This window comes from Parambassis ranga, chromosome 6 (genome assembly GCF_900634625.1).
Source record: "Parambassis ranga chromosome 6, fParRan2.1, whole genome shotgun sequence".
In the NCBI taxonomy this organism is placed as follows: domain Eukaryota; kingdom Metazoa; phylum Chordata; class Actinopteri; family Ambassidae; genus Parambassis; species Parambassis ranga.
Window position 1 is genome coordinate 8638454 of NC_041027.1, and position 18883 is coordinate 8657336.

Consider the following 18883-nt stretch of genomic DNA (forward strand, 5'->3'; position numbering starts at 1 on the left):
CTGTCGTTTTTTACTACTGAGCGCCAGATGGCTCGTCTGGAGGCCTACGGGCTTTGAGGAGGCTCGGCGTCTAGCACGGAAAGGGGGCTTTGTTGATTTGAATTGCGTGACAACGGACCCGATTAGTGATTAGCGAAACCAGGCATCCTATCGAGATAGTCTGAAGAATGCGTGGACCAGTGATAACTCAACATACGGCCAGATTAGGCCCTGGGATGCTGGCTGGTCCTTTGACTGTTTCTTATAGAACTGGTCTGTTTATATAGAAACATGTTGTCCCATAAGTGTGGGACAAATGGACTTGTTTCCTGTCAAAGATGAGCACAACAATACAAATGCAGAAAAAAATGCCAAGTTAACTTATTTATGTTAAATTATATTATTTATTAATTATTTGCATTCTGACATTTTAGAAAAGTTCCCCTTAAGCAAACAGACAGCATAGTGTGCTGTCTGCTGTCATATTTCAAATACTACATTTAGGGAAACAGCCAGCAGTGTAATAACCAGTGGTACCTTGCTATTATGAAGCCTTAAATGATATATTAGTGGACAAAGTATCACTCCAGTGATTACTCACTATGCCAGTAGGTATAAGAACTGTTATCACCTTTAAACCAGCATGATGTCACAGACACTGGGAACACATTAGATTTAAAGCACAACAATAAGAAAAAGGACACTTATGTCAATATTAACTTTAATCTTTAACAGCACACTTCATAAATAACAATTATTGCTTTCGCTAATCTGTATTTAAACAATATGAGAAGCTTGGTCTTTGTGGGTTACATAGTGCTTGCAGGATAGTGCAGGATACAGCATTTTCTTTAACTGTTAAATAAAATGCGACATCAACAGAATACCTAGCGTTTTTTTTGTTAAAGAACATGTTCTCTGTTCATTGTCCTATTCATTTTTTTTGTTTCTTTTGCCAAGACAACTGAACAGTTCAGAAACAAAACTTGTGTCCGCAGTGGAGTCTATTGTACACAGACACAAACAAGTTTTTTAAACAGAAAAGTATGTCACAAATATTCATTACGCCAAATGAGGACAGTCCAGATGGGATTGATGGATGGAAGGGTTCTATCTATGATCTGATGAAGCAAAATATTTACACTGAAAGAGCGGAGACACAAAGCTTCCTGACAACATGACAAACACTATCTGATCTGACACAAGTAGGACACCAGTTTGTTTCCAGTGTTTCACCAACTGAGGATTTTATGAACAGAAATTCTGCTTAGCATGTGACCCCTGAACTGAAATAAGCAATGGGAAACAGGCCAGACATTACGCCGTATAACAAGAGCATAATAAGAGAACATTATAGATTATATTTACTAAGATATCTAACGAATAAAGTCAAGAAAAAAGAGTAATAATACGGCCTGAGTCCTGATATTCACAACACCCAAGACAAAACAAACAGATTCTGGCCATGCATGTGCTTAGTTTAAAATTCAAGTGCAAGCAATACAGCAGGAGAAGGACAGTTATAGTTGTCCCAGGGTCCAGGTATGGTGAACGATGTGAGCAGGAAAAATAACTACGGTACTGTTGATGTGATTTCATCAATGAATCTGCATTTCTCATCAAGGAAACAGATTTTCACAGTGTAAACAAGCATAGGGCTATTTCCCGAAGCAAATACAGTGTATAAGACATTTACATCAGTGAACAAGGCAAAATGTTTGGTGCTTCAGTTCAGTGACGGTCCGCTGATCGCTTTGACAACAAAGTCACATTTGTCTGAATGTACCTGCCCCCCCCCCTTCCCCAACACAGAGGGGTGAACATTTTGACCCTCCAGCAGCAGGTTACAGAGCAGGGGGAGCTGAAGTCAGAGGTCAGAGGTCAACCCCTTTAACCAGTGCAGTCTCCAGGGTGATGCTGAACTCATTTAGTGTGTGCAGGATGCGAGAGAGGGAGTGCACAGCAGCACGGTCCCGCAGGAGGGCCGCCTCCTCGTACGTCCGAGTTGTTAGGGGACACTCAGCCAGCAGGGGGAGCCACTGAGAGAGAAGCCGGTCCCTGCAAACACAAACCAGCGGTGGTCAATGATGGTGACACAAATAATAATAATAATAAGAAGAAGATTGGTATTAAATTGAAGGTGAGTTAGGTTACTAAAAGTTAGAGTTTATTTACAATTTGATGTTAGACACCAAAATAGTTAGTATTAATTACTTTGCATAGGATGTGCTTTTGCACAAAGATGCAAACACTAAAAGTCTCATAACTCCTCATTCTCAAAGCTGACTGTTTGCCTTTTCAGTCAGATGAAAGTAGAGTAAAATTACACTCATATTTCTGCTTCAAATATACAGATCATCATTACAATCCCTGTTCAACTGCAGTTACTCTACATCTCCAACCATCTGAGATGGGGTCTGTCTCTTTAAATGTCTTACTTTGAAATGTCCTATGTGAGCTACTGAAATGACGTGTGGTCACCTGATTCCGAGGCAGACGAACAGCTGGAACTTTCCCTCTTTTCCGATGTTTCGGGGTGAGGAATTGATGGCATTGACATATTGACATAGTGAATCACAGGGTGGACCTTTTGTTAACGTTGATCCATGTAAGTCACCCATCTGATCGGCTGTTTCCATGGAAACCACTGCTTTCTCTGTAAGAGAAAAGTTGGCGATGCTTTCATTTTGTACTATAATAATTGTGAGAGATGAAAGAAGATGGACAAGCATTGTTTTGCTGTTCAAACCAACCACCACTAGATGGAGACAGTAAACAAACATCCCATTAGCAAATCACAGTACTCACCCACAAAGTCCCAAACAAACACATTCCTCTGGAAAAGACGGTTGGATTTGAACCCATGGAGAAGGAACTTTTCTAAGGAAAACACCAGCCCTCCTTCACCACACAACAAGACGGTCAGGTTTCCCCTCTGGGATGACAGAAAAATGAACAGATAACAGAGTCACTGAAAGAAACAGGCTCAGCTTACAATTCTAAAATCCTCCACCTTTAGCTCTAAATGGCTCTTCTATCAATAATTCGAGGAAATCAAAACTAAAGATGTTGTTAAAATTAATTGGAAGCTCAACAAGTAATGCAGCATGTCTCTGCAGTGCTTTTTTGAGATGCCTGACACACAAGAGAAACAAATGAGGCTCGTCCTAGAGAGGCCAGGGTAATGAACCATGTGGGAGATAAAAATAACACACACACCGGGAGCTTGCTGCAAAGATACTCCTCTTTGCATCGTTTAGCTCAGTAAGCCAGCAAGTTAAAAGAATATCAAAGCTGATTCAAGTGGCCACAGTCACACACCTCTTGTTCAGGTTTGTGGAAATGTTTAACAAGGTTATTCGCTGCCTCCCTCATATCCTCTTGTACCTCAACAGCCAGCATTCCTAAGAAGAGAAAGAAGAGAAAAGCAGAGCAGAAACATGAGGATGAGCCCATATAAATGTAAGGGGCTCAATAGAAAGGTGATACACAAGCAGGATCTGTTATTGTAATGAGCTGACTACTAAGTAGGTCAGCTATTGTGTGTGTCTTCTTTGTTAGTACGCACTGCTTCGGCTGCCAAGTGATCCCAGCACTGTCCGTACACTCTGAGATGGAGAGGCCAGCTCTGGAGGCGTCCCCGTCCACCTTCCAGCATCCTCCTCTGCACCAGGTGTCACCAGGTGACCAATGAGAACTCTTTCCAGGCTGCCGTCGCCTACGCCTTTCCCTAACCATCGGCCGCATGGAAACCTGGAAAGAAAGATGTAGTGCAATATTAAAAAAATGATTTATTGTGCAAAGACATGGTGTAATCTGATCTGATCAGGAAATAAAAAGAAGAAAAGAAGAAAATTGATGTACTTAGAGATGTCCAGCATGTTATGTGGTGTGGGCTGCGCCTTACTTGTACGTGTGTCCGGTGATCTCATTGTACACCATCACACAGTCGATCAGACACTTGGCAAGCAGGCCGGAGTTCTCCTGTCCGAGCTGCAGAGTGCTCAGCCGGCCCAAGTTCTTGCACTGAATAGAAAAAAAGACAAACAGAGTAAGAGGAGCATGCTGTCGGCTTTGATGTGGTTTTACACTCTATGCATGATGGAAGTATGACTACAAACCTGGAAAAATATTTCCTGTGTATTCTTTGGGATCTGTCTAACGCCTGAATCACCCAGTTCTCCTGACACACACACCCAAGGATTAACTGTTGTCATGGCAATGCTCAGCTTCTTCATGGGTATTATAACAACACGGTATGGAATACCTGCAGGAACAGAGGAGACACAGAGAAAGGTTTTATGAATTCATGTCCTTCACTCTATTCTAAGAGTCTATTTTAAGGTCTGCTCTACTCTGAAGAGCATCTGAGTAAACCATATTATTAAGACAGACTGGGTGGGGATGGGTGTTGTAAAGCCAAAGCAGAGTACAAAGACGAGGTTTATTGCCTTTCAGTAGTGTCCTTGAACGCTACAAGCAGAACTGCTGGTAAAACACTCAGTTTTATAGTTGAAGCGTAAAGCACTCACAGATGGAGGTGAAGACGCGTGTAAAACAGAGGTAGTCCACAGTGTTGAGAGACAGCAGGTGGAACAAAAACTGCTCCCTTTCTTCTTCACAGAGCAGGAAAGCATGAGGTTTATAAAGCTGCCTGTGAGGGGACAAACAGAGAACAAAATGTCTGTCAGACACCTCTAAAAATTACTTGTCAATGTCTTATTTATCAGTGAATTCTGACCTGAGCAGCTCCTGGTATGTGAGCAGCTCTTTGAGGTGTTGGGATAGCATTTTCTTCTCAAGAGCCAGATGGATCCAGGCTCGGGCCAGACCCACCTCAGACAGACCCTCACTCATGGTCTGTATAAACCTGAGAGAATGACAGAAGAAACAGAACATCTTCAAATTTGTTCTCATTACACCCACATTTCCTCTGAGAACATGTGCAGCCATCACTCCTCATGCTCTCATCACCTCATGTCCTGAATTAATGATCCTCTCAGGGGCAGAGTGCCATCCTCAAACGTTCTCTGGCCTGAACAGTTAGATGCTGAACATGCAGAGAATAAAACATCAATGATCAGTACTATTTTGCTAATTTGCACAAGAAAAACACCAGTCATGTACTGACCTGGAGACTCAGCTGGGGCCTCCATCTTCCCATGGGCAGCCTGGTAGTGAAGCAGATGGGACCACAGAGCAGACTTCCCCTGCTCAGAATAAACAGACTTGTCAATATACACACTCATCTTTTCACACAGTCATGTCTTTGTGTTTATGTGAATGATATAAACTTGTTTTTTTAGGCCATCCCTTTACATTTAGACACACAGTGTGTGTTAAATCACATGTCTGACCTGTTTCAGCTGCAGACCGTGGCCCCAGGTTCTCTCCAGCAGATCACACAGACCATGGATGAGTGTGTTTTCCTGCAGGCCAGTGATGTTGGCCTCCCCTTGACCCAGTTCCACACTCTCCTTTCCCATCCTCTCCATCAACATCCGTTTTGTCTAGGGAAGCCAGAGAAAAATTTGTGGCATCAATCTGTAGAGTAGAGTGCTGTAAAAATAAGCTGTTAGAGTGGGTTAATGAGAGCTCTCACCTTTAGACGACACTCGCTCAGCAGCCCATCTACAAACTCCCGGTGAGTCTGAGTGATGGCTTGAGGTGATGGGTCAAGCAGTTTTGACTGGCAGAGGCTCTTCCTTATAAACATGTGTTTCTGTGGGATAAACAAAACATCATGAATCTGATAAGCATCCTGAGGCCTGCCTGCATGTTCATATGTGTATGATGCTGAACAAGGTACCTGTCTTGGTTCATTGTCCACGCCTGAGTGATCAGTGACCATAGATCTCTTAGGTTCAGACCAGCGTGATGCTGTGACACGCCCAGACCACCTGTTTGCAGAAAGCATTTAGAGTGTATGTGACTTTGTTTCAGTTTTTAATTAAGCTGGGAGTGTAATAGAAAATAATATAAATCCCAACATCTAGTTTCACTGCATATTCTAACACAGTTTTTCTCAACTTTTTTTGACAGATGGGCTCTATATAAGATGATCTCAAACTGGCCCATCATCAGCACCACCTATTTCTAATGGTGGTAGTCAAACTACAGTACTTGTAAAGACAATCTTCAAAGCGTCAGCCCATATTCTTAACAAACTATTACAACTGTATAAAAACAGATCTCACTTGTTGGTGTTCTGTGCCTGTGCGAGGACATCTGCCTGGAGCTTAGGGAAGTAGCCCGGGTGGTGACGACCCTGTCCAATCCTCATGTCCAGCAGGTGTGGGTGTATGGCTGTGTGGTCAGCTTTTAGCAGCCTGCGTTCAATGGTCTGAGCTGAAGAAACAAACACACAATGGTTCAAGCCTGCTGTAGAAACAATGGGATGAAAGGGGTGATAAAGGCAGTGAGTCTGCATAGCTCCAAGGTGACTCACATGAAGGTCTCGTATAAGACAAAGTGCAGATTATAATGCAAAGGAAATTAACCGTATGGGATATGAGTATATAGTGTAAAGATTTAAAGCAGAAGGATTGAAAGTATTTTCTGCCTAAGAACTGTGTCAATGAGTAACAGTTCATGCACTTCATGTTTTTGTTTTGAAACTAAAGTCTTTAAGACTCCTGAAGAATCCTCTACTTTACAAAAGAGAGAGAAAAGGGATGGAAGCAGAAAGGCCAATCAACATAAATACCCAAACAGATGGGCAGATGGCTGCAGATTCCCTCTGCAACGTCTGTCATCCAGCACAATCACATCCTCATTTCAATCTAACATGGCTATGTTTGCTACTTTTTTGGTCTTTCTACTGCCTCAAAAATGTAAATAAATGCATCAAGCATTTTCAACAAAACAGCAGTGTTGCTGTTGGTTTATCATAAAAACTGAATGTATCTTTTTTCAGTAGTTTAAAGCAAAATCTATTAAATGAAATGAACCAGTAAAGGCAATATTACCTGACTCAAAGAGTGTGGTGCATTTCCTGTAAGGAGCAACATGGGAATGTTCCTCTCCTGTGTCATACAGTCGCTCCCGTTCCAAACGGCTGTCAAACAGCAGCTGCAGTGGCTCCCGGTCTGCCCAGCGAGATATAACTTTCCCATCCACAAAAGAAGTAAAAATGGATGTCTCCAAAAACCGGGACAAAAAGTGCAAGTGTGTCGCTGGCTGAACTGAGAGGAAGGAACCCTGCAACGATGAACACCATAAGTTAACACAGTGAACATGTATTATTAATTAAAACTTCAGTCAGTTATCTTTTGAGTTACCTTGTCGAAGCTGAACGTCCCCTCTCTGTTGCTCAGCCATGAGTCCAGATCCAAAGCACTGTGGATGACGAACTCCTCATACCTGCCAAACATGGCAGCAAAACGAGATGCAAACACCTCCCTCAGCTGAATATTAAGCTTTGCAGCCTTCAGCTCTTCCTCCTCCTCCCCAAACACGTGTCCCAGTGTCTTTTCTCCTTCTGACATTTTTCCTCCTCCACACCTCCTCGCCAAAGCCTGGAGCCTCTCCAGCACTGCCAGCTCCTCGCCTCCTAGGTTTCCGTTCCTCCTGTCCTCCATCAGATCCTCCAGCACCAGGCTGCTCAAATGAGGGGACAAGGAGGAGGTGGTGGTAGTAGAGGGCTGAGTGATCACACCTCCCTGTGGCGGGAGCCCAAAATGCAACAGCACCTCACTCAGCTCCTGGATGAGCTCGGTCTGATCTGGAAACAGGGGTAAGTCCTCGGGGGCTTCGACACAGTGGTTGTCAATGTCGACGAAACACAGGTTGGCCTGAGGGTGGGACAAGCAAGACTCCATCAGGCAATCACGATAGGTTTAACTGGTCACAATGCAAAGACAAAGTTGTTGTGCTTCGGCATCCAATTAAACTCGGAGATGAAGATTTACATTTCATTAACAGATTCTTGGTGTTTCACTGTGATAACTGCTCACAGAATATTAGCATGAAAAGGATTATTGTGTTATCGCTGCAACAGGAGACCTGCAGAAAAGCCGCGATATCAGACTCTAGCAACAATAGAAACCTGTGCTTGCAAAGCTGCTGAGCAATGAAATACAGAACTCTGAGAGAAAGATAGGAACTGAAAAAATCTGTCTCTGTAAGCAGCAGTGGAGCACAGCAGTCAGCAGCTACAGGACCTTCAGCAGCGACCTCAGGCAGTCAGCTTAGTGGACAGCTGCAGCCAATGTCCTCATATCTTAGTTAGAGGGTAACTGAGGCAGTCGAAGTGGATGCAGTAATCATATTCAGCGATTACACCACTAAAAGCTCTGTTTCCTTCTGTAGTTCAGTTGACATAAATACAGCCTGCAGTTTTTATACATTTGAGTAAAATACTGCCTGCTCCCTTCTAATTGCACAGCTCAAGTAATATCTCTAATTCTCATTAAATATTCAGAAAGCACCATTATCCTGCATTCGTCAAGCTGTGCATTTTTTGCTTTCATCCCCGCAGGGCTGTCTTACTGCTGCCTGTTTTCTGGGGCAGAGCGACTTCAAAGAGGCTTTAGTGAGATTCATGCAGCATAAAGTGATCTTGGCTGCAGGATTGGATTTGAAGTAGGGGCTGCTCTGAGGAAATGTATCGTCCCAGATTGACTGGCCGGAGGCAAGGGGGGGGGGACACTGCATGCAGCACAGAGCTGAAAGAATGTTCCAGTCTAACATTTTAAATCCCTTTATGTGAATGTCTGCATTTCTGACTTGCACACTCATGTATCTTCTTGGTGTGAATACCTCATGAGGGAGGTAGAGGGAGGAGCGCTGAGCTCCATCTCTGCGATGGATACCCATCAGGAATGGCACAGGAGCATCCAGGAGGTGATGCAGTGGTGTAGAAACAATGGGCAGGTAGATGTGCTGCCACTGAAATGGAAACAGCAAGGTGGTGATGCCCTCGGCTACTGTCATCAAACGCTGGTAGTCTGCAGAGATGTGAGGGAAGATAGATGGGACATGAGCTTAGATTAATCACATTAAAGTGCCCAGAGAAGAGCTCCTTTTCAATGAATCAGTAATAAAGCTTTTAACATGGGCTCTAATAGATTATATGCCATCATTTACTGTGACATGGAATAACTATATAAAACGTCCTAATACAGGTAACTGATGTGCTTACCTTGAGAGTACAGCAGGACTTGTGTCTCCAGAAGTGCACAGGTAAGTAGTTTCACCATATTGTCAACACCCAGCAAGGAGAATGCCTCTCCAAGAGGATACTCCCCCAGCGAAAGCTCGCCAGGCCCAGGTCGCTGGCACATGATGGGCCCCTGAACCCCATGGAACCTCAGAGACCTGCCAGGTGGAGGCAACGGCACCTCATACAGGATGTTGTGGACGTAGCTCTCCAGAGGGAGCGGCGGGGCTGTCTGTGACGTTACAGCCTGGTGCAGCTGAGCAAGAAATTGTCGTGAAGCTTGAAGAAAAGGGAGCTGTGTGACAAGGCAGAGGGCTTTGGACACATACAGAGTGTCACGTGCTGGATCAAAAGAGCCTGCACAGCCTAGGCAGCCGGAAACCCCAGCCAGAGATTCAGCATCTGACTCATCCAAGCTGCTCGCGAGTGAGTCCATACTGGAGGTGGAAGGTGAAGAGGCGGAGGAAGAAGAAGAGGGAGAGGAGGCTGACGAAGAGGAGTGGTGCTCCACATGGTGCATCTGATAGAGTGTCTGCATGGCAGTGATAATCTGAGGACTTGTCACTTCCTCGTAGAAGGTATGAACAAATCCGTAGGAGCGTGTGCCATCGTCAAAAGCAATTGTGAAGGAGTGAAACTGAGGATCAAGTCTGTCTGCTTGAGTGCAGAACGAAAGGCCTCTGGGCATACAGAGCTGATGAGGAGGTGAGATAGAGGGGAAAAAACACAAAGGTTTTAGAAAAAAGTAGATCAATCAGTATTTACTGATGACTAGACTTTTCTAAAAATTCTACTACTATATATCTGCTACTTATAGATTATACATTGGAGAGAAGGCAGCAGTAGTCCAACGTCTCACCATGTTGACAGCATCTTTGTTGAAGGGGTTCCTGCCTGTGTTTTCTGGGTAGTGCACCAGAACCTTTGATTTGAAGGATCGTCGAATTGGGCTCTGCTCAAAGCCCTCACCTGGAGGACAGACAGACACGGTGATTGAATTAAATGAGGGTTATTGAATTAGTGCAGACTGATATTTGACCTTGATTAGTGCTGATTCATTCTAAATGAGACAGAAAGGACAGGACAGAGGACATCGTTATGACATGAGCGCTATGGCAGGGGCTCTGATTTATGGGAGCACAGGACAGAATAACCTTGTCTGACTAAAATAAAGTTGTCAACTTCTCTGCAGCAAAGAGGGAAAAGCCCTTCTAGAGGTTATGTAACTCTGCTCATTACCATAAGCCAGACTGGATGCAACACACTGCATCCCTGACACTCTGCAGCAGAAGACTCCTATAGAGAGCATCAAAGAACTGAATCTGCTGTGTGTGCAGCCAAACCCCAACACTGAATTCCTGCAGTGCACGCATGCTTTGCCACCTTCTGTCATCTTCCAGCTGAGGTTAGACACAAAGTGTAGCATGAGAGTTGCTGGAGGGATTTGATTAAAACAAGGTGCAGGTCACAGAAATGAACCAGATGTTTAATTTGTAGTATGAAACAGTGACAGTAGTGAATGAGGTTCTTTCAATATTTTATTCGTCTGAGGGGATGTCCTTGAACAGTACTCCCCCATTTCAGGAATCCTCAGTGAATTTTTAGAGACAAAAAGAAAATGAAATTAAACTGCAAATGGCAAACCTTCTCTAAATGCCAGCTCTGAAGCACTCAGGGAACATTCACCTCACCTGCCTATGAGATGACGCACAAGAAATCAAGACAGGAAACTGTGTCGCAGGCAGAGTAAGAAGGAGCACCATTTCAAGTTAAACTGAGTCAGAATGGTAGGTGGGAGACAGAAGCTAATGCATCACAGTGACCAGAGCAGAGGAGGTGTGTGTGTGTGTGTGTGTGTGTGTGTGTGTGTGTGTGTGTGTGTGTGTGTGTGTGTGGAGGGGGGCGTCAGGGTTCTTTACTAAAGACATGAATTGGAGCTGAGAGGCAGAATCAAGCCACGCAGAAAGACATCGAGTTTCCATGGTATCCATTTCCACTGTGGCCTTGAAGAGAGCCATCAAGACAAAGCTTTTGTGCTTGTCATCTATGACGTCAGACTGGGTTTCATCAGCTGACCCCATTAAACCCACTCTGCTCCTGACACGAGTTCCCACCACAGAGAAAAAAAAGCATGTAAATGCTGCAGAACAGGGAGGGAGGTTTGTTTTGCCTGCTTCAGTTAGGCTGTAATTAGCATGTTTCCTCCACTTAGCACATTAACCTACACAGAGAGATTGTTAAACATTATTTTAACATTAATTAGTCATGATAGAAAATATGGACAAATGTCTTCAAATTGCTTGTTTTGTCATTATAGAGAGAAAGAAACACATTACAACTGAGGTGGAACTAATTACTGCTAAGGATAATTTCTGTTTATCGACTAGAGCTTTTTAGTTTTTCATATTCGCTCCTCAGTTTAGACCTCACCTCAGAGATTAATAGCCCCTGACTGCCCCTCTGTCTCTAAAACAGGCTCAGTCCATCAGCGACAACTGAACAACCATAAAAGGTAGACATCTGTCATATTCACTAACTGAATCACCCTTACTGTCTGTCCCATTCATCACATCATTACAAGATGAACAGAGAAATGAAAGTGGGAAGAGATTAAACTGACAGTGAGGAGTCGTTACTTTTTGGCCCAAATCACTTATCATTAAATTAGAGAATTTATTGCGTCCACTGAAGGTGAATCAGACAAAAAATGTAGTATTTTCATCTCAGCCTGAGAGACACAGAGAATAAAAGGATGTGTCTAAAAATATATATTTAACTCAGGCTGAATGCTATCAGTTCAACAATATAAAACAGCTCTGTTCGGTCAGGGAGTTCTCGCCTTCCACTGATGTCATCCCCCTGTGACTGTCATCGGGCATTGAAGCCTCGGCCATTCAGCATTCCAACAGGCAACGTCATGTGAAATTTGATTAGGCTGCAGAAAGCACACAGTGGCATCTATTGAGGAGCCAACAAGAGCAGATTGTCTCTCTGGGGGCACTGAGAAATTGCACAAATCAAACAAAAAAAAGATACTGTAAAACCTCATCTAAACATGTAAAACACCACTGCACACAATGATTAAATATATATTGTATTAAAACAACATATGGAGGATGTGTGCCAGGAGGAAAACAGACAGAAATCTCTTGGAATGAGCAGAGCCCCCTGCTGCAGTGGGTCTGAGAGGACCTGCTGTTACATAAGCAGATTGGTGGAGCTCAGATATACTGCTGTCACTCGCTGAAGGGGAGGTAGCTAACAAAATCTAACCCGCTGACAAGTTAATGCTTTGGAAAAAAAAAAATCACAACACACACAAAAGGGAGTCCTGGATATAAAACAAAAGCAGTCTGGTCAGGGCCACATTTCCCTGAGAAACTGCTACAAAGAGGACATGAAGAACCCTGCTTGGTCTGCTGCTCCAGAACTCAAACCCTGGAAGGTTATTCAATGTATTCAGCACACCTGTGTGGTTTCTTCAGAAAGAAAACACACACACACACAAACACCAGGAGAGGTGCAAACGTCACAAAGAGCCCCTGGGTGAATCTGTCCTCAGCTCAGTGTCAGCACCACCTCATAGCTTCGTCCCTCCAACAGTGGCTCCCACCACAAATAAACCATCATGAGCGCCTGACACAAAACAGCATCACTGCAGCTATCATTACCGTGGCAACACAACCCCCCCCCCATCACCATCCACCTAGACTTAATTCTGTTCACTTCCTCTCCGCCTTCAGCTCTTGCGAAGAAAAGAACAGAACAGACGTCTTTATGGATGATAAAAATGACAAGTACATCACTGTTTGAAACCAAGCAGCCATCACATGGATTAATCACTGCTTTGTGACTCACACACCAGTGTAATCTGGGAGCTCATCCACACACACACAGGCACACACACACACAGGCACACATACAGTCCAGAGTTAACCCTGACCAAAGCCTGGATGTTCCAGCTGTGTTCCAGCCTCAGTGAGAACAGGATGCTGTTTTTCTCTTTTTCTGTATTTTCACATTCACAGCAGTGGATGACTTGCAGAAAACCACAAAGAAATATTCTCAATACTGTCTTGATAAAATGATGAAGTGGAGCTGCAATGTGTTTCCTTCAAGCAGAGGTCATACAAAAGGACAAGACAATGAGGAAAACACTATTTTTTGTTATTTTACATCGCATTTATATGGAAATATGTAAATAAAACGCTTTAAAAACATTCTGCAATTTTCCAATTAACAGAAATAATTTCCATCAGCACTACATGGTCAGAGGTGTGCACTGACATATAATATAGTCATATATTCTGCCATATTTTGTTGAATTATACACAGGCTCTTTACTCGTCAACAACGATGAGAACAAAAATGAGAACATTTAAACGCGTCACTCCAACACAAAAGAACCCATATGAACTGATAACTCCTTAATATGATTAGAAATATGTTACGCAACATATCAGTGAGTGTGTATTTTTGTTGCTTTCATCTTCATTAACCACGTACCTGCTCCATCGTCGGGCTCCAGGCCCGTCTCCGTGTCCACTCCACACACAACAAAATAGTGGGCGAAACGGCATGAAGCCGCTCCTGCGGCCGCTGCAGTCCCGTTCATCCTCGATGCGTTCACGGCGTGAGAGCTCCGTTTACTTCTGCCTAATGTCGAGGGTGTTCATAGCTGGTAATCCGAAATACTGTGACCCCCCCTATCCTGATCCGTGCCAGCCCGACTGCACTCACTGATCCGCGGTGTGACTCTGATGGAATCAGGCTGATTCAACGATGGTCATCACGCCTGTTCAGAGGGGGAGGAGGCTGCGTGGGGAGGGAGGGGAGAGCGAGGTGTAGGAGGGGAGAGGGAGGGAGACAAAGACCTAAAAGGCATCATCGTCACAGTTTAATAAGCCTCGTTTTATCTATCTATCTATCACAGAAGGACCCAGTATCAAATGATAAGGAATTAAAATGTTATTTGGAAAGAACGTCAGAAAAATAATGTGTAGGCTACTTAGAGATGCACTCTGCCTGTCTGCCAGCAGTGGAACCCCACCAATGTTTGTGCTCCATGAGTAACTTAGCACTCATCACCATGGTTCATTCAAAAAGCTAATGAGACTTTTCCATTATCTTTTAAGTTTCTAATAGTCTGCTTAGACATTTGGGTTAACAAGGGACAAATACTACTGAAAAAATTGTACTTGACTTAAAATTATCTTTAATAGTGACACATATAAAGTATGGGTATTTTAAACAGGTCAATACAAACAGGAACACATTATTTGTGGTGGATCAGTATATGCATAACACAAAGTTATGGAGTATTGAAGATGCTTTTACACTGAAAGATGACATGTTGCATTGTGGGCGATAAGTCTGAATGTATTCACTGCTTCTTCACTTTATGCAACATTTTAATCTGTCCTTTGGGAGCTCCTTAATTTACCTCCCTTTTTCATGTTTAGTCTGGAAACTATATAAAACACATATAAGTAATTACTATGGTCCGTGGTCAATGACAGATTTAGACAACAGAAATTCAGATTCTGGTAGATGAACTATGAAAACCTGAAAATTTTTCTGAAAAATCTTTCCCAGCATCATGTAAAAAGACAACATGGACCAACTTAAATGTTGATAATAAATCCTTTCAGACTAGTTCTGCCTGCAGTTCTAACAGGCAATATTCACCCACACCAGATCTAAATAAACATCAAAATGAGACAAACAAACTGAATCAACAATATGCCTCACTGGGTATTTATTAAAACAGTCAAACAGACATGTTTTCAATTTTGTAGGCAAAATGCTTACTAACATCATTAAATAAATACCATGATCTAGGTCATCTATAAATCAGCCTTACATCAGCTGTACATTTTCTGGTAAACCATATCGCCTGAGATATATTTAGATTTGGGTTCCATAACATCATTGTCCAAACATGTGCAGCATTTCTATACACCTGGACTACATCATGCCATGAAAATCTTGCATTAAACATTACACTCTGAGATAATAGTCACTTGTTCATGCATCTACACCCTTCCTCCTCTTTTTATTAATAAGTCAGCAGATGGCTCCACAGCTCCAGTCCTACAGACACCAGGTGTACCTCTCACTCTCAGTCTTTTTAGTGCATAGCTTAACATGGCAACAAGCCCCGTGTTAAACATTCAATTGGATTTTTTTATAGTTAAACCTTCGTCAAACACAATAACTGTGGCGATCATCTGCTTTGATACTTCTAAATTTACATGTACAACAATCACAGCAGTCCAGACATCCTTTTCCCTTGTAGCTTCCTCTGCAGGTGTTTAGGCAATCTGAGACATTCAACAGCACAAAGATAGACTGAGTCAACCCTTCCAGGCAGCTTTGGCTGGTGTACCTTCACACAGGTGGCTTCACTTTAACAAGATCCTTCTAACGTTGGGGAGGCAGTGGCAACTTTTCCTAAACCTCTACTATACTATCTCGTAACACTGTCACTCCTAAGAGTCTGACTGTGGCCCTTCTGTGGTTTAGATTGGCCCTTCTAAGCGATGATGCACTGTTTCTTTAAAAAAGTGTTTTTTTTACAACAAGCTGAAACTTAAGCAAGGACTGGAGCTGTGGTACATCGATCCACTGATGTCTCCAAGGCATGCTTGGGTGTGCAGCAAAAACCCTCTTAAGCTTTCCTACTAACTGTCTCTCTGATTCACAAAGTAGTAGCACAAAGGGTCATGCTGTACAGGTCATACTGAAACATTCTCTAGAAAACCTCTGGCAGTGGGGTTGGACTCAGAATTTTCACCTGGAAAGTTTCTTCAGGGATTTCAGGTGAAATTCTCAGAAGAAAGGGCACTGCGGATCTTTGAAGGAAAATAGTCTCTGCGTATGAAAACTCATGGCAGGAGGTGAAACAGGAAGAGGCTGCCTGTTTTTAGACGCTGCTGAATGAATGGATTCTTCCTGCTCACTCAGTGCTCATCCATTAATTGTGTTGCTAGAAATCAGGTTGGGGTGGTGTAATAGATCATCTAGTTATGTGTGGTAATAATATTGATCAAGGGAACACTGTAGGTATAAAGTGTGTGGGACTCTACGCCGAGTATCCACAGAAGGCTGTACAGCCTGCTCTTCTATAAGATTAATGCCAACAGATGCATAATTTAAAACTGGAAGGGTGATAGGTTGGCAGCTTTGGCAAATCGCATGGAAGCAAAATCTGTGTGGATCAAGAGTGCAAAGAGTAAGGTCTATGTCAAGATACGAGCCACCTGGGCCTGAATCTCCCCATCACGGTGTGAAAGCAGCTGCACCAGTCTGCTGTGGAGCTGGGAAGATTCATCTAACAAGACCCGGAAGAGGCAATCCTGTTTCCGCCTCAGTTCATCAGCCACCTGGGCAGAGGGCCTCCAAGCCTTTAAGTTTCCTGCAAAGGTCAATAGTCGCAGAAGCACCGCAGGGGCTGTTCGTTCATCAAACAACAACACCACTGAGGCTGGTGCCTAGGACAAAAAGAAGATTTAAAGCAATACTTTGGAATCCTGTCAATTTACGCAAACAACTTGAATAATACTTATGTATATTCTGATAGCTCAAGATGGCCTATTAGTGTACTATACTATAAAAAAAAACATGCAAACCAGAAAAGATCTGTTTTACCTGAGCTTGAACAATGTCATCCATCATATCTGGATTAGATGACAAATTCACTAGGACTTTCAAAGTCTGCACCTAAAACAAAAAAAAACATCAAAAGGAGGGTTACATAAAGTTTATAACTCAGTTTGACTGTCTTCAACTGGTTTCAATCAAAAACAAACTTTTATAGCTTTCAACAAACTTCTTTTGAAGAAACATAAAAGCTACTAAGCTAAGAGAAACCTTAAAAGATACAAACCTGTAATGCTTCATTACTCACAACCAGCAGAGATAGTAAAAGTGTAACCGATTCCTTCAGCAAGTGTTGATGTTTGTCTGTGACTGACAGGTTTGTCAAGAGCCTCAGAGCTCCAAGCTGAAGGTCTGAATTTACTGGTGACATCTCAATCAGTTCCAGCACTTGTGGGACATAAACCTTTAAGACATGCAAGTTGTTTTGGTTAAACACATCATTAACCATAAACATCAGCTAAAAGCTACATAGCAACTGTTGTGTGTAACATACCTTTATTTGTTCCTGGTTTTGGATGTTCATACACAGATTATTTAAAGCATTCAGAGTTTGCACTCTAACCTCTGCTGCAGGATCTGAAAGGAAACTGGCTATGATATGAATCCCTTCAAATTCCCGTATTAGATTCTAAATGTAAAAAAACGCAGAAAAAATATTAAATCAATGTAAAGACAAATAGAACACAGCAGCTACGAAACCTGTATACAATTTTCTATTTTGCAGTAAAGCTAGCCTTATATGCCTCACTTAACCCTGTTTGTAATTTCATAAATTATTACTTAAATATATACTTAAACTATACCTGATTCACAGTGAATGCAGCAGAGTTTCCTAATGTAATCAGAATACGACATCTGTCAGAAGGATTATCGGTGGTTTGCAGACATGACAGCAGCTTATTTAAATGCTGTGGCTCCAGGTTGTCAGGGGACTGGTGAATGATGTCACCTATGGACCACAAAACCAACAATTAATCTTACTCATTGTGTCTGCAAAAGAGAAGATTGACTACGGTTAATTTGTGGTTATAGTTTTATCAAAGCAAAGACCGGATAACGTTCGATATAAGCTATCTCGCGTGAGACAGTCCAGCTTTAAGAGCTTTTTTTATCCTTACCTGATGCAACATCCACTGATCGAGGACACACAACATCCAGTCCAGATACTCTGGCCAAGAGGGTCCCTGGTTGTAGCTTAATTTCACACTGCGGACTGCTCTTGCTTTCACTGGTGGCACTTCTTTTGTTTCTCTTTAAACCTCCCCCACTAATAAGTTTGTATATGCCGTAAGAAGCTCCAGCTCCGGCAACGATTCCGAGCAAAGCCTTCATGTTGCCAAGCCTAGGAGCTATCGTGCCATCACCCATGCTGTCGCTGCTAAGTCTGTAGCTAACCCCTGCTAGCTAGCTAACGTTAAGCTACAGAGGCTCAAGTACGTTACAAATTAAATATATCAATTTGCCAACTACCTAACCCGGATTACCAGTTAGCTAGCACTTACGCAGATACAAAAAACAACTACAAACCCCACCCGAACACATTTTAACAGTGCCATTGTTCTTAAAGCTGGGAAGTTTGCCGACAAGCTACAGTTGTCAACAATGTTCTGCCAGTTCCGTTGTCTGGTCAGCCTGGAATGGCCAACCAAATCTTTCGCTGAGTGAAATGTGCGGCTTTTGCTGGCTTTAATGCGGTATAATGAAAGATCACATGGCAGCATAACGTACATAGTGTCATTTAAGTTGTGATTTTACGCTATTAACATAATTTGATGTTGCGTCCACACTGTTGATTTTGCAACGAATATTTAAACTTTGCAGCTACGCATTCGTTGTCCAACATTTAAGTCGTGTTCTATTGGCTGGGAGAGCTTTCTCTACTTAGGTTCCAAAACACCGTGGTCACCAGGGAGCATTGATCAGAACGCTGGAGATGTAATCAATTGCCTCTGTATTGACAATGCTGTACATTGGTGTGTGGTTTTCTACAATCAAATAAAGAAAAGCAAATACAACAACATCAACATAATTTTACTCCAAAGGGAACATAGTTGTCAAGTTGATCCGTTACCTGGCAACGAT

At 42.8% G+C, this 18883-nt stretch overlaps 2 protein-coding genes across 2 annotated transcripts; both read right to left on the reverse strand.

Moving 5' to 3' along the window:
- Nucleotides 1–741: 741 nt before the first annotated feature.
- LOC114437041 (DENN domain-containing protein 5B-like) lies at nt 742–13884 on the reverse strand. The gene is made up of 21 exons (XM_028407408.1): nt 13646–13884; nt 9999–10108; nt 9122–9833; nt 8740–8927; nt 7260–7772; nt 6948–7179; nt 6177–6327; nt 5789–5879; nt 5582–5701; nt 5337–5489; nt 5111–5189; nt 4954–5029; nt 4721–4849; nt 4512–4633; nt 4101–4246; nt 3887–4005; nt 3548–3732; nt 3301–3383; nt 2788–2914; nt 2461–2635; nt 742–2037 (listed from the first exon to the last, which is right to left on the reverse strand). Exons 1-21 carry the CDS (start codon nt 13752–13754, stop codon nt 1854–1856), a joined length of 3804 nt encoding a protein of 1267 aa, XP_028263209.1. The 5' UTR covers nt 13755–13884; the 3' UTR covers nt 742–1853.
- Nucleotides 13885–14873: 989 nt separating this feature from the next.
- On the reverse strand, nt 14874–18446 carry armc10 (armadillo repeat containing 10). The gene is made up of 6 exons (XM_028407421.1): nt 17920–18446; nt 17605–17750; nt 17295–17429; nt 17028–17204; nt 16790–16861; nt 14874–16632 (listed from the first exon to the last, which is right to left on the reverse strand). The coding sequence occupies exons 1-6, from the start codon at nt 18167–18169 to the stop codon at nt 16381–16383; spliced, it is 1032 nt and encodes a 343-aa protein (XP_028263222.1). The 5' UTR covers nt 18170–18446; the 3' UTR covers nt 14874–16380.
- Nucleotides 18447–18883: the final 437 nt, after the last annotated feature.

Excerpts from the sequence above, each read along its gene's own strand:
- LOC114437041 (XM_028407408.1), bottom strand. The coding sequence starts at position 13,754 with ATGAACGGGACTGCAGCGGCCGCAGGAGCGGCTTCATGCCGTTTCGCC. Across the intron at positions 5,702-5,788 it reads TGGACAATGAACCAAGACAG|AAACACATGTTTATAAGGAA; the intron begins GTACCTTGTTCA and ends TTTATCCCACAG. Across the intron at positions 5,490-5,581 it reads TGAGCGAGTGTCGTCTAAAG|ACAAAACGGATGTTGATGGA; the intron begins GTGAGAGCTCTC and ends TGGCTTCCCTAG.
- armc10 (XM_028407421.1), bottom strand. The coding sequence starts at position 18,169 with ATGGGTGATGGCACGATAGCTCCTAGGCTTGGCAACATGAAGGCTTTG. Across the intron at positions 17,751-17,919 it reads ATCAGTGGATGTTGCATCAG|GTGACATCATTCACCAGTCC; the intron begins GTAAGGATAAAA and ends TGTGGTCCATAG. Across the intron at positions 16,633-16,789 it reads ATGACATTGTTCAAGCTCAG|GCACCAGCCTCAGTGGTGTT; the intron begins GTAAAACAGATC and ends TTTTTGTCCTAG.